At 37.5% G+C, this 16,428-nt stretch overlaps 1 protein-coding gene across 1 annotated transcript; it reads left to right on the forward strand.

Moving 5' to 3' along the window:
• The first annotated feature begins 7,549 nt into the window (after window positions 1–7,549).
• Window positions 7,550–8,481, forward strand: LOC120425589 (vacuolar protein sorting-associated protein 29). The gene is made up of 2 exons (XM_039590168.2): window positions 7,550–7,692; window positions 7,749–8,481. The coding sequence occupies exon 2, from the start codon at window positions 7,837–7,839 to the stop codon at window positions 8,383–8,385; it is 549 nt and encodes a 182-aa protein (XP_039446102.1). The 5' UTR covers window positions 7,550–7,692; window positions 7,749–7,836; the 3' UTR covers window positions 8,386–8,481.
• The last annotated feature ends 7,947 nt before the right edge of the window (window positions 8,482–16,428 follow it).

Raw genomic sequence — 16,428 nt, forward strand, 5'->3', positions numbered from 1 at the left:
TTCTTTGCGAAACGAAGCTTTGAAGGATGTTGGACATTTGTTTGTTTTTGTTTGCTGGACGTTGCCATGATTCTCTCCTAACATCTTTTTAGACCACATTTTCCACTTTTTCTCATTGAAACCGACTACTTTATCGACTTCATTTTGCTGGGCGAGATAGGACGCCGTCTATTTTTAGACGATGACTCAGCACTTTTCAACTCTTGCACTTAAAAAAACCAGATGGCAGCACGATGTAACGCCACGTCCCTATCCAGGTTTTTAAGCGAAGATGGCGTTCGAATGATGAACGTCCGGAATGTCAAAATCGCGCAGTAGCACCAACATTAGAAAAAAAAAATGCGGCTGTCATGCCATATGGCACACTTTTTTTGTAATGTTGGTACCACTGCGTGATTTTGACATTTCGGGCTGATGCACGAAGTGATTTGTTTACTTTTTTCGGCACCCTCAGCAAACGTCAAACCAGACAAAATTACTGCCGGATCTTTTCCAGGAGACATCCGACAGAAATTTGTGCTGATTTGACGACTGTACTTACTTTTCCTTTTCATCACCACAAATAACAGTGCTGAAAAGTTAATTATTGCACTCAATTGAGTGTTGAAACGTTCAGCTTTTCGGTACTGTTTTGGTTTTTGAATTGACCAAACACGGCATTGGATGAACTTTTTTTTCCGGATTTGTTCATTTGGTCCAGCTCTGCGAACAAAAAAAATTTGGAGGATGCAAAACAGAATTTATCTTCAAACAATCAAATACAAACCATTTTTTGCATTTGATTTTGTGGCATCAATTTTAGAATGTTTTTTTTTTTGTTCAACATTTGTTGACAGTTCTACGGGGAAGATAAAATATCATAAAAATAGTCGACTAACAAACTGGCATGAAATCATCACTTTTTTAGTTTAATTTGTATAATTCCTTCCCGTTCACGTACCAAACTGTTTATTTTTTATCTATTCTGAGTTAACTTTAAGAGATGATTTCACACATGTTATTTTTGCAATATGTGATATATTTAACTTTACGCAAGCAACACTGGGAACGACTTTTTACGAGGTATAATTCATTTATTTATTACTTTTAGGATCTGTTTTTAAAATCGTACTAAACTATACCGAACACAAAAAGAGATGTAATCGGAACGTAAAATGAAACAAAAACAACAGTTTTAAAAATGTGCAATAAAAGCAACAACAAAAAGCGCAAATGGAAGTCACATTCCAAATTCGAAACTACATAAAGCAGATATTAGTCTATGACAAACAAACTTCTTTGTGTTTGACAGTTTGCCAAAATCACAAGCGAGTTTGTATGTTTGTTTGTCGTAGTCTAATACCTCCTTAACTTGCGCACTTGGTGAAGAAAGCTGCTATAGTTTGAACTTTAGTTGGTGAAAACCTGTGAAAGCGCAGAAAGAAAAAAAAATATAACGAGCGTTTACTACCCAAATCGAACCTATTTCTCCTACTTCGGAAAACTAAAAATGAGCGTAGTAAGAGAGGAAGAAACAAACTATGTACAAAAGAACTTTTACGAGAATGAAAATAAAGTGTTTAAGAAATGGCGCGAGCAGGTTATAAAAATCTCGGCAAAAGAAGTGTAACACAAATATTTATATTTAAAGAAAATGCCTTCTTGTCATGTGGAAACACAACCTCCATAAGTGAAATTTATATAGCGAAAAGAGAAAAACAAACATTTTTAGGCGAAAGAACAAAATTTTAACCGAAAAACAAAAAAAAATACAATGTTTGGCCCAAATTGTATTTTTCAAACGCGGCAAGCAAAACATTTTAAAAATCCCCTTTAGTTTAGCAAAAATGTTGAGAACTTTTATTCTTATAAATTTTGAATTGTTCCTTAATTTTTTTGGTTCGGAAAAGACCAGTTTATGTCCCTGAAGAAGAAAAAGGTGAAAGTTCCGAAACATCAACGGAAGAGAACCGAATGCAACAATTTTTCGGCGATAAAAAAACAAAACCGTAGTTAAAAAGGGCGAGACACTTATCTTTAGGTAGTAGCACGAGCAAGAGGAGCTCCTTTCGGAAGATTAACAAGTTTTGGCAAGTACACTCACAACCTTAACACCGATCATTTTAGGCGACAAACAATGCAACAAAAAAAAACAAACCTTTTAGAGTAGCGAAAAGAGAGAACAAAAAATACTGTAAACGTTTCGGCCAATGTGTTCAAAAAAGAGAAGCAAAATTTAAAGAATACAAAAAAGAGAGTAAAGAAAATATATTTAAATTAATTAAAAGACAAAAACAAAATTTTAGAGAAAAAGTGCCTTCCACCCCTTTTTATGAGAAGAAATTTAAGAGAAAGAGAAAAAAAAGTATATAAATTTCGTTTAAACGAAGCAAGAAACAAAACAAAATCACACGAGAGAAACAAAAAATCAAGGAGACAAGCATAAACTGTTTTATATCTTTAAAAGAAATTTTTATATTGAGAAGCAAAATTAACACGTTTCGGCAGTCGTTATCGTCTTTTTGTTGTTTGAGTTTATTTTGCGTTCGGAGGTTAAAGGAGAACTGTTTAGTTTCCAACGTGAGAGGTTGTGTAAGATTATTTCTACATGAAAGCACAGCACACGGCAGATGAATGGCAAAAGAAAAAAATATTTCCCAAAAATCACACGACATCCAGCGAGCAAAACCAACAAAACTTGAAATAACCCGGAATAACAGTGGCGGTCCGTTTCCAACATTTACTGAGAAATTTGAACATTTTTGATCTGATTGAAAGTTAGTTTTTTTATTATCTTACAAATCTATAACCATTTTTAAAACTACAAATTTAATTTTAAATTTTTAAACTCAAACATTTTTTTTGTAATAATTCAGCTACAAGCCCACTGTGCTTTATTTTCCCGAAAAAAGAACTTTTTTTTAAATAAAATGTCGATCAAACTTTCAGTTCGTTAAAAAATGTATTTGTACAGCAAATGTCGGCACGGATTTGCTCAGCGGCAAAATATCAACAACGATGATGATATTTTGCCGTCACGTCACAAACATAGTATCAAGCAGGAGATAAAAATATAACAGTAAAAAAAATAACATTGATGTACTATAATTCTACAAAAGCAGCAAATGTAAAATCGACATAAACCACAAAAACAAGAAGAAAAAATATTGTCCGCAAACCACAGTGCAACCGTGATTTATAGTATTTCATTCATTCGCAAAGGAAAATTATTTAAAACGCTGATAAATTGGATGCAAATGATAACTATTTTAAAATACTACGACTTTGTAAGATAACCTAACAAACGTGAAAAAATCGCAGAGCAAAAGAAATTATTTGTAAACGTCCAAATTTTAACTAAGAGAGGAGCCGAAGAATACACCCCTCTATTCTGAAACCATTTTCACTTAAAAATGTGTTGTTAATTTACTTGATCTCAAATAACTTTATTTAACTTCAAAATTAAATAAAAATTCATTTTAAACTCCCTTTTTTCGGCTCCTCACAACAAGATTTTTTAAAGAGAGCAAAGAACGAATCTCTCTCTCCGGCAAAAGTGCCTCTCTTCTGTTTTGCTCCTTTGCTTTCCCATCTCTTTCGCAGAAGATCAATGAGAGCGAAACTGTGCAAGCGTAAGAGAAAGTACGGAAAGGTGATTTTGTCGGAAAGAGATTTTCTTGGGTTTTTTTCCTTCTGAAAACATAAATATAATGCGATGAATTTTGAGTATGAAAAACAGACTATAGAATGGAATCAGCATTGTAGTGCGAGAATTGAAGTCCAACAAAAAATACAAAAAAGCAAATTTACTAGCTAAAACTCGTATGTGTATGTGTAAAGTGGAATAAGAAAATACTTAAACAAAACAAACCGTGCATAAAAGCAAACAAAAAAAGAGCCCTCGAGTAGCTCAAAAATGCATTTACACACATCTTAGGTGCAGTCATTTGTTTTTTTTTTTGGTTCGCACACACAAACAATCACACAGCAAAACTAACGAGAGCGAGAGAGCATTCCAAACTTCCAGAAGAAGTGAAAAAACAGGCTCACAAATCCAATCAAAAGCAGCTTAACGGGAGAGGGAGAGAGAAATAATATCGCACACACACACTCACACAACAAATTACACAAAAGAAAGCAAACTGTTACTAGGTTATAATTTTCCCCCCAATTTCCTGTATAGACGCTAATACTGACGCGAGATGCAATAGATTTTTGTTAGCTGAAATTAATCTTGTACATTTTTTAAGTTAATACAAAAAACAAATATTCACCAGCTGTAATTTATTAAAACTAAAACATAACCAGTACAGTAAGTAAGTTAAATAGATCAAAAGCAAACCTATAGAGAAAACAAACAAAAAAAACAAGCGAAACAGAGTGAAAGCAAATCAACAATAGTGAAGCAAAAATAATAGAAGAGAGCAAAACTAGTAAAACTAACGTCGCACTCTGATCGAACGATTAATTTATTTCTTTATACATGAAACATATTTTAACCCTACAAGCTATAGAAGATCGTGTTTTTTTCGTTTTAGTTTAGCTCATTATTAGTTTAACAAAAAAAAAGGCAGCACCTAAACTTCATCACAACCACAAATCTGTAACCGTGAGTCGTTCACGAATTGGATGAGCGAAAGAGAAAAAAACACGCATCACCATGAAGAAATAAAATAAACTAAAAGAAAGAGAGAGAAAAACAACACACAGGTAGCCGAAGCAAAGCAACAGCGACAGCAAAAAAAAAGTAACATAATACTAAAGATAACATGAGATAAGATTTAAAGAATAAACCGTGAAGAAGAAAAAACAATTCATCAATAATCATTAGTTGGCTATTTGTCACAGTGTACCAATTTATTCGATATGAAATATAGTTTAAAATAATGCAAACGCGAAATGGTTTTTTTTGGAAATATCACATCATATTAGTTTTGTATTTAGTTTTGCCAATTTGCCGAAAATGAAAATGAGACATTTATGGGAACACGGGTAGTAAACACTTTTAAAGTCCCGGGCAGACGTTAAAATACTGTTAAAATAACATAAACAAGTATGGAATCTTCTTGAAAAATCAATTTTGCCATTGTTCTGATATTTGTTGAAAGTAAAAACAACTTGGGAATAACATTTTTTGTCATGATGGAAGAATAACTCCAACAGTTATTGGGATGATCGGATTAGTTGTTAAAATAATAAAAAATATTAACAAAGATTTGTTCTAAGAATAACTAAAAACTAAAAATAACAATCCAATAACAAAAAAAACATAGCGAAGAATAACAAATCTTGTTATAAATAACATAAAATGTTATTAGCCTAGTATTTTCAAATATCAAAATATGGTATTCCGAAGTTATTTCCGTCTGCTCGGGGTTGTCTTGTATTCATTATAGTTACCAAATAAACCTAAGTTTTAACAAAAAAATTATTGCACTGTAAAAAAAATCTTTTCAATAGTGTACCTAAGACAATAATGTTCTAACAAGTTTTCAGGCAATTATAAAATGATCCCAGAAAACTATTCTTGAATTATTTTTCATTGCATTAAATCATTAAAATTTTGAAGATAGTTATTTTTTTATATTTGATATAAAATAATCAATGTACTAATTTGTTAGAAAAAAGAAAATGAAAATCAAATTTACAAACAAAAAGCAACCGTTTTCTTTTTAAAAATATATATATATTTTTTTAATCTAGAAAATCCAAATTTCAAAGTTCAAAAATACTTTTAAATACCAGATTTTAAACAATCATAGACTCAAAAAATACAAATATTCAATAATTTATAAATTCAATCATATTAAAAATCAAAAATTTAATAATTTAAAAAGGTAAAATTAAAAAAAAACTCGGAAATAAAAAAAATCATGGATTTAAATATCGGAAAGCCAACAGTTATAAAAATTCAAAAATGTATAATATACAAATGGGTAATTCTCCGAAAAATCACACAGCAGTTGCCCCGGACCCTCTTCGATTTGCGTGAAACTTTGTCCTAAGGGATAATTTTTGTCGCAGATCACGAATTCAAGCTCCTGTTCTCAATCAATTACAGAAAGATGATTAGGAAATTTGGTAATAAATGGTCTTTATGTAAAATTGGACGCTAGATATGATGGCGTACTGAGATTTAAAAAAAACGTATTCTTCATAGAAAAAAAATACAAAAACAGTTTCAAAAATTCTGCCATTTTTCGTTACCGAACTGTAATTTTTTGGCACATGTCATTTTATGGAAAATTTAATGTATGTTCGAATCTACAATAACGGAGAGGAGTAATTTTTTACTTAGAATTACATTTTTCATTTGAAAATTTCATGTTTTTGTAACATTGCAGGGTATTTTTTTAAGAAATGTACAAAGTTGTAGAGCAGACAATTACAAAATTTTAATGTATAAACAAAGGGGTTCGTAACCATCACGAGTTATTGCGATTTTAAGATAAACAAAGTTTTGAAAAAAATGAATCGTCGTTGATCATGGCCGTTTAAGGTCACCCACTGCTCTACAACTTGGTAGAATTCAAAAAAATAACCCTGAGAAAAGTTACAAAAAACATGTAATTTTAAAATGCAAGTTTTGTTCTAAATAAAAAATTGCAGATTATTGCAGATTCGGAAAGCACATTAAATTTGCCATAAAATGACATGAGCCAAAAAATTGCAGTTGGGTAACGAAAAATGGCAGATTTTTTGAATTTTGAATTTTTGACCATTTTTGTATTTTTCTCGATGAACAATATGTTTTATTAGAAAATTTGAGTACGCCATCAAATCTGGCTTCCAATTTGAAATATAAGTCCCTTTGAAACCATCAATTTCCATCTCATCACCATTTCAGCCTGCAATTTGTTGAAAAACACGTCTTTTTTTGAATCTTCAAAAATGGAAGGGGTCGTACCGCCCCTTCGTCACGAGATATCGAGAAATGGTTCTCGGATCCGGATCCGAAGACAAAGTTTCTCGTAAATCAAAGAGGGTCGACTTTTTCTGGTTTTGTGTGAGCTGGTGGAGAATTGTCCGAAAACAAAATTCAAAATAATGAAAATTCTTAAACAGTAAATTAAGTGGCCCATATGATGGATTTTACACAAAGTTGCCTCAGCTTTTCAGCAAGTCATTACATGGTTTTCCCCTGAGCATCCCGCAATTTTAGAAGTAAAAATTCCTAAAATTATTATATAATAATTTATTTATCATCTGTAGGTGTGTTATTGAGGGTTAAAATTTTAAAGATCACCCGGTACACAAACCGAGTCAGAGAAGACACAACCATCAGACAATAATTTTCAGGGATGCCAGCCGGAAAATCTTCACACGTCTGTATCTTTATCCTAGGCAGAAAAATCTGTAAATCCAATCGCTTTAATGAAAATTAAATAAGCATGATCATTACGATTATGAACCTTTGTTACGGAAAGAAATAAACTTTTTTTTCGACCATCAAATAAAAATTTACAATAAATAAAAATTGATTTATTTATGAACAGATATTTTAAGAGGAGCTGCGAATTTTGCTTCTCATTCCGCATGTTTGGCATCCCTTTATTTCAGTTTTGACATTTCTGTGTTTTCTGTGTCTCTCTGTCTGATGTGTCTAATCGAAAGGCGGAGGAGGACTATTTTCATCTTCGTTATCAGAAAAACAAAATCATTTGCGTGAATTTACGCTATCATTAGTGTAAATAAGTCAATTCCGGCTACCAGGTATGTTTGTTTGTTGCATTGGGCATCACAAAAAAAATCAGAGGCTTTTGTTTCAGGAAAATCGGGGCTCATTCCGGAACGCCAAATCATCCAAGATTTTAATTGACTGTCCAATCCGTCACCATCACCGTAACCGGACGCAAAATGTTGGTGCTGGTGCTAGGCGATCTTCACATTCCCCAGCGCACCAGCAGTCTGCCGGCCAAATTCAAAAAGCTGCTCGTTCCCGGCCGAATCCACCACATCCTGTGCACGGGCAATCTTTGCAGCAAAGAGTCGTACGATTATCTCAAGACGCTGGCCAACGACGTCCACATCGTGCGGGGTGACTTTGACGAGAACATGAACTACCCGGACCAGAAGATCGTCACCGTGGGCCAGTTTCGGGTGGGGTTGACGCATGGCCACCAGGTCGTTCCCTGGGGGGATCCGGAAGCTCTTGCGCTGATTCAGCGCCAGCTGGACGTGGACATTCTGATTTCGGGCCACACCCACAAGTTCGAGGCGTACGAGCACGAGAACAAGTTCTACATCAACCCGGGCTCGGCGACCGGGTCGTACTCGGCGCTGGATTCGGCCGTCATTCCGTCGTTTGTGCTGATGGACATCCAGAGCACGACCGTGGTCACGTACGTCTACCAGCTGGTCGGGGATGACGTCAAGGTGGAGCGAATTGAGTATAAGAAGAACTGAGGACTCGAACGAATATGTATATAATATTATTGAAACTATGTTAAATTGTGTATTGGACTAACATGCGAGCAAATAAAATGCATTATATCTCTTCAACATGTCCCATATACGTTTTCTGTAATTCTGTAATTTCGGAATACACCCGTCCGGCTTCAGCTGAAGATTCATGCTGTCCCATGTTGCATGTTCGAGTGTAGACCTACGGAAAACCTTGCGCGAGGAGAGGTGTGTGAGAAGTACACGAGCCACCAACGACATAATTCCTCGGGCGGCCCAGGTCAACTCGAAGTTACGCCAGGCACCCCCAGTGCAGGACACATTGGGGGTAGAAAGCGGATAGAATTTTCAGTGAATACAGTATTTGTGACAATATAGGTTCATATAATCCTTATTCCTTGATCTTACCTTTTGACACTATAAAACCTAGCAATATTACTATTGCATCTTACCATTCCCTTTTGATAGTGTCAACTTCAAACCTTCATCCATTGTGCAATTAACACATAATTTCCGCTATATTCTTCATCCGGAATCGTCGTCTACTTTCTTCGCCTTATTATCACTGTTCTCACATTTTTTTAGCTTCAACGACCGATTGTTATTTACGCACTTATAAAAATACTTGTTCTGTTTCGCGGCTTTGTGAAAAATACACGTGTGTTGGCTTATACAATGACTTTTTTGGTCATCGTATGCTCGCAAGGTACATGAAAGAGAAAAAGAGAAAAAATGGGATAAGTACAATGTAAAATAAAATCGAACATTGAATAACAGACTAACACAGAAAGAAAGAATAAAGAAACATTATTCATTGCAACTAGACAGAACTGCCAACTTGTAACGAGAAGTTTACAAGAAAACAACTGAAGATGTGAAATATGGGACAAGACAAACTTGAATAGTTAACATATATAATAAAACAGATTGAACGTACCTTTAATCATATTAATAACAGTTATGCCCAAATTTCTTTCCATTTTTTTTCAGCAGTTACATTTCTACAATAATGTATTGCGATTCCAAGTTTGAAGAATAGAGTAGTTAAAGTTTTTGAGGTAAGGGACAAGTTATAGCAATAGCAATATAAGTAGATGGATAGATTTTACTAAATTTTATCTTAAAATAATAGGAAAAATCTAGCTTGTTTTGAAAATAGCCAATTTACCAATTGCAAACATATAGCATTTCACGTTCACACCGTATGGAGTAAGTGTGATAAACTATATGTCCACATTCGGCGCATCACCTTTTTCAAAATACAGGAAATGATAGAAAGAAGATCTTATTCTGTATAGTGGAAGACGTCTACAACACTTAGAACTCAGACCAGATATCCGCTGAAATAAGAAAGAAAAACAAATATTAAAATTGTGGTATTATCACTAAATCCTATCATCCTTTCACCCCCCAAGACATGGTCTATCCTTCGTGCCTTCGTGTCTTGGGCGATGGCGAATTCTACCAAGAATTCACAACAGGATCTCCCTCGGCTCCAGTTTACAACATGACAGCGACGAGAACACAGCCGAATAGGAGTTGACAGTATCAAATGCATGCTATACCCTTTGCTTTGCTGGATACTCACTAATAGCAAAGGGCGAGAGTCTTGCGACTCTCAGCAATCATGAATACTGCCCATTTGCCACCCAACATGTTCCATATACGTTTTCATTACAAAACCCGAACATATTTTAGTTTTTGGGTTGCTAATATATACAAAAAGCCGTCTTGGTTGAAGGTTATAAACCAGGAAACAAGAAGGTCATTGTCATACTACATAAGATAGCAGACCACTAACGTGCCAAAGTAACTCGGGAATGTTTCGCCGTACGATACACTGAAAACCCAACCATGGTAGCTGCTACCATATTGTAGGGTTAAAATGAGAACACGCACCGACGTATTTTTGCTAAAAACATTCCGTGCTTGGATTGACTGATGAACGTAGTCAGCTTTACTATGTGGAGAGCGGTATGGTAATTTTAACCCTCCAATACGGAGAGAACGATAATGATTCTGTAATTGCTACCATATATGTTTTACCATATTTGCGTTTACTTTTACCAAAAAGCCACAATTAATTTAATAAGCAGCATTTTTAGCAAATGTTCTTAAAATTATCATGGTCGGGCTTTCCGTGTATAGCAGGGAGCAACCAAATAAAAAAAAATTGAAATAAAAACTCAACACTTGAATGCAAAAAGTGTTTCAAAATGCATTTTACACTTGTTTTACATAAATAAGGAAATTTATACTAAATATTACTTTTTTATTATTGACCCTGAGTTAGGCCATGACTCTTTTTACTTGGAAGACGATATTCGAAGATAAGCGACAACTGGTAGTATCAGGTGAAATCTAGGCTACGGCCCTGTAAAGAGAACACGTGGCACTTGTCTCCGATTGTACGAACCGTTTTGGGCATTTTTGTGTCCACTGACCCGTCCATCGACGAGGCTTGACTCCTGCGCAGGTACGCCGGAACGTGGCCCAACCGGTAGCAAGGTTTCGCCGTCTTAGTTTCGCGTAGCCGGCGGTGCTGTTCGTCCAACTGACCTCGGCCGAATGGCAGCAAGCGGTGGGAGGTTTTTGCGGGACGGCACGCTGGCGGAACTGTTCAAGGAAAGAAAAGGTGTTAAAGATAAAGAGAAGACGTGGCACTTGTCTCCGATTGTACGAACCGTTTCGTGCATTCTTGTGTCGATCTGCGCTGAAATGGTTTTACCTGCCATGTTTTTCTTTGTTTTTTTTTCGATCTTACGATCTTGATCAAGAAAAAGGGGATATTTGATTATTTTAACCAACTGTCAACTCCAAGGAAGATTGCTTTGATGTTTAAATTATTTCTAGCTTACATTTTCAAAAAATCCTATCTAAAATCTGTTTTTAAAAAGTAATCTAGATCTATCATTTTTATGTTCAATGCCACATTTAAAAAAAATACTTTGGCAAAATCTGTCATTCGAGAGACGTGAGATTGATGTATCTGAAATCACCCCCACTCCACCTCATAATTATCGGATCGTCGACGGGGCAAAAAGCGAATAAGGAGGTATAGGAGAATGGGTGCAAGAGGCGGAGCATATACGTCCCCGGTCTGAACCAACAAAACGCGGCTCGGTCGGTCCCGAAAATTCATTCTATTGCTGGACGTCGACGAGAACACATCAGAAGCAGATGGTCTGGGGCGTAAGAACCTTCCTTGGACTCATACAAACCCAACGCAACAAAGAGCACTTCGATCCGACGCTCCGTATTGAACTGATTCGTGTTCGAACAAAACCGTCGCAAACACGTGGCACTTGTCTCCGATTGTACGAACCGTTTTGGGCATTTTTGTGTCCATCGACGAGGCTTGTCTCCTGCGCAGGTACGCCGGAACGTGGCCCAACCGGTGGCAAGGTTTCGCCGTCTTAGTTTCGCGTAGCCGGCGGTGTTCCACGGTGGTGCTGTTCGTCAAACTGACCACGGCCGAATGGCAGCGAGCGGCGGGAGGTTTTTGCGGGCTGGCGGAACTGTTCAAGGAAAGAAAAGGTGTTAAAGATAAAGAGAAAACGTGGCAGTTGTCTCCGATTGTTCGAACCGTTTCGTGCATTCTTGTGTCGATCTGCGCTGAAATGGTTTTACCTGCCATGTTTTTCTTTGTTTTTTTTTCGATCTTACGATCTTGATCAAGAAAAAGGGGATATTTGATTATTTTAACCAACTGTCAACTCCAAGGAAGATTGCTTTGATGTTTAAATTGTTTCTCGCTTACTTTTTCAAAAAATCCTATCTAATATCTGGGTTTTAAAAAGTAATCTAGATTTATCATTTTTATATTCAATGCTCCGTATAAAAAAAAATTGGCAAAATCTGTCAATTGAGAGACGTGAGATTGATGTATCTGAAATCACCCTCACTCCACCTCATAATTTTCGGATCGTCGACGGGGCAAAAAGCGAATAAGGAGGAATAGGAGAATGGGTGGCTCGGTCGGTCCCGAAAATTCATTCTATTGCTGGACGTCGACGAGAACACATCAGAAGCAGATGACTTGGAGGCAAGGACCAGCTAAGACATGCCAGTCGCGGGAGTCGATCATTGGAACTGGCCACCACCTGGACTGGAGTGGCCGGAGGCCCCGGGGATGTTCCGATGGGGGGACATTTGCCGAACCATAAGAGTTGGGGCAATATAGGTATCAAACCGAGGGGCAGGACACAGTTAATCGATTATATTTACACTAATTAATTAGAGCTGATTTTGGTCAATTAGCTAATTGATTAGCGCTGATCTGATATCTCATTCCTATCCCACATCAAATTACCTTGACATCTGGAGACGAACCATTTTGACAGTTTGAAAACGTGTTTTGCATTAGACTGAGGAAACAGAACTGCATCAGAAAAAAACATTTATTTCGCACAATTATCTGTAAAATCTATGCCCGAGTGCGGTTCATCCGGTGCAAGCAGGTTACGGGCTCCGCCGTAGCATGGATTACGGCAAGCCGCTGAGCGTGGCCAAGCGCAATGCAAGATAAGCTTAAAAAGGAGAAGAGGCACGCCGAGAACTGGAGAAGGAGGAAAAAGCTCCGAGAACCAGAAAGAAAAACGGGGCCGGAGTGGAAGCAAGCAAGCTGGTCAATCCAGACCGGTATAATCCGTGTGAAGAAAGCCGGGAGAAAACGAATGCAAAAACGTAAGAGGAAGCCGCAAAGAAAAGTGCTAAACGGCCACAAGGGACCTCCACCACGGGATTTTGTCACGTTGCTTAAGCTGGCAGAGCAAAACCAGCTAGATTCATCGGAGCCTAAGCTGTTAAAATAAGTTAGCTTCCTGCAACAGCTACTGCCGCGGCCAAACCTCATCTCCTCCCGACTTAAGTGCCGACAAAAAGTCACTCTCAAATTCAACTCCCGGCAAATCCTCCTCGCTACCATTAACGGCCTCGTCCATTCTCCCGGCGAACATCCAACGGACGAATTCACTGAAAATATGCCACACTTTTTATTCAAGTGCCCAAACACTTGAATGATTGAATAAAGTCACATCGTAGATCTAATTGGTTTGTGTTTCAACATCAATCCAAACCACTATCAAATGCAAGTGTTTGGGCGGTTTACTTTTTGGTATTTTTTAACATGTTATTTTCATTCGGGTGGCTCAAGCTTTTCAATTGTTTTGCTCATGAATTTGTCCCACCGTCTTGAACTATTCAAAGTGATGAGCAAAACACTTGAAAATGATCTTAAGATCTACCCAAAACAGGCACTATTCAAAGTCAACGTGATTATCCACATGAATTTAATGTGTTTCACTGATTGATTTTTGCGCGACTTTCATCGAAGGCTAGAAGCGAAGCAAGAACCAATAGCACAAAAAACTCTCCCGTCTTCAACTGGCCGGCCGGCGCAGTGGTAGCGTGCACGACTAGCATGCGAGAACCTGTAAATCGCTTGTACGTACTTTTATTTTTCAACACCATTGAAAATTCAAGTGTTTGGCTATTGACATTATTTCATGGCCAATCACCGAAATTTCAAGTGTTTTGCGATTGATATTTGAGTGCTATGTACAGCAGGGCCTGATCATGTGTAGAACACTTCGTTGAGCTGTGTAAGTTTTGCTCAGTGTATATAGTTTTCCTCTCCCGATGTCCAGGGTTGTGGACACCGACATCAAGTAGGACTCCGAGATGGACGATTTAATCGACGAAAAATAGAAATGTATTTTGAAAATTCTTAATGCGACCGTAACGAATAAACTTTCGGTTCTAATAAACGTGGGAAAATATTCTAAATTAAGTTTTAATTTTACTCAATCGAAATGCCACAAATCTTTGAACCCTGTGGCAAGACTTCAGCAGAATGCAAGCTGTTCTGGGATACAAGACAGTCGGGAAACCTGGAGGTTAACTCTGGGACCTGCGCCGTGGTTTGCTGTTCCGATTACGACACGAATAACCTGTCCGTAAGGACGCCGTTGCGATTCCATTCGGCTACGCACCGGTAGGATCTTGACCGCGAACCAAGCCGCGAACCTATTCTCCACCCTATACTGCGGCAACGGCTTCGACTGTTGGAAGATTTGTTGCGAGTTGAAACTTCCCGGAAAGTATTTCGTTTGCCTCTTTTGGTAGTCGGTTCTGACGACGGAAACGACCTTTGTTCTCATCGGCTTCCCTCCTCTGCTCTCGGTAGCCACTTGCACCTAACCTGACTGGTTCCGGCTTGTCTAAAAATATGGGTTGTTAGGAAAACATCTACGCTGGGCAAGCTCTCAAATCGGCGATTGTCCTGGAGGTGGTTTTATCGGTTCCGGAACCAGTTAGGCCACTTTCGTTGCATACGTTTACAAAACAGCCGCAAGCCGGGAAGTTTTTTTTGTTTTGTTTGATGTTTTGACGTTTGTTCGTCAGCCCAAGGTAAAAGTTAAAAGGAGGGATGCGCTAATTGATTAGCAATAATGCGAATCAACTAACTGTAAATTTTAATCAACTAACCGATTAATTATCGTTGATAAGAGATTGTGTCTCACCCCTCGTATCAAACTTTAAGGTTTTTGATACTGGACATGAAATTTGACATTTCGGAAGTAATAAATGGATTACTGCGATGCACATTTTTTGTGCCGCTGCGAAAATCTGTTTCTGGAAATTTAGAATAAATAACTTTTTCGTAATCAATTAGAGCCCTGTAAAGGTAAAGGGCAGTTTCAATGTCTGCTGTTGAAATTTCCTTTACTGCCGCCGATTGCTTGCAACAGCCTTGCAAAAACATTCCCGCATCTTGGTAACTTTCGAGTGGTGAAGGAAAGTCGATTGATTTCACCTCGATTTCTATTTCAGCTCCACTTGCAATTTCCGTCCCCTTAGTTCGATAGGACGTTAATTATAAGGGAATCATGGGGACATTCTAATTGAAACCGGACATTCTAATTGAAAATTTCAACAATCATCTTGCAAAGTTCTTTGTCATACTGGTCATGTGTAACATAACCACCTGCACCTTTTTTCAGACGAGTTTCAATCCCCTGGTTAAAGGCTAGTATGCAGATCGAAAGGAAAGGGGTCAAGAAACAGCTTTACGAACAGCAGAACAAAGGAGAGGGAGCGATTTCTTGGGGTTTTCTTCACCCTCTCTGACTTGCTTGCGCTGCCGCTGCTGCCCATTTGATTTTTTTCTTGACCGGTTCCTTCCGAAGTGCGTATACCGCTTAAACCGAAAAGTTTGATAAGGGAGCGTTCTTTTATTACGTAACGCAGTTAGGGGGGGGAGGGGGTGTCGGTGTCTGTTACGAAATGTTACGAAAATTGGGGGAGGGGGGGTGTGCTGAAAAATTCTGTTACGTAACGCAAAATTTTCATATAAGCACTCATAAAAATTTGCAAAAAGACCTTGCGTTACGCGTTACAGGGGGGGTAGGGAGGATTGCTCATCTCCATCTGTTACGATTTGTTACAAAGGGGGGGGAGGGGGGTCAAAAATCCCAAATTTTGCGTTACGTAATAAAAGAACGCTCCCTAAATAGGTATGTACTTATTATGCATGCAGGTTTGAAAATCGAACTTACGAGAGTTAAATTTTGGTTGAAAAATTGTTAAAATTGCCCGAATTAGGAAAAAATAAGTACAGTGTCTCGAATAATTGCTTCCGAGAGTTCTTTTTTCTGGAGCAGCATTTGAAAAGGGCGCATAAGCATTTTGACAGCTAGGACTGTTTTGCAAATTCCGAGGCAACAGGCATCTATATTAACAAAACCTGCAGTGCTGAAAGGTAGACGTGGAGGCCAGTTGTACATTTCGAGTTTTGTGAAAATGTTACGTATTGTTTTGGAATTTGCAAAATAGTTCTAGCGTTTATCCGCCATTTTCTCGTGTTGCTCCAGAATAGAGATTAATTTTGATTAAAATCAACCCAAATCAGATACTAGTCCCAATACCTCGTACAAAACTCAATTCTATGCAGGATCTTTGCAGGATCTGAAAAAAAAGAAAATATGTTTAGTTCTGTTTTAACGTAGCAGTCATACCGAAACATTACACAACAAAAAACAAAAA

Source organism: Culex pipiens, chromosome 3 (assembly GCF_016801865.2).
Source record: "Culex pipiens pallens isolate TS chromosome 3, TS_CPP_V2, whole genome shotgun sequence".
Taxonomy (NCBI): domain Eukaryota; kingdom Metazoa; phylum Arthropoda; class Insecta; order Diptera; family Culicidae; genus Culex; species Culex pipiens.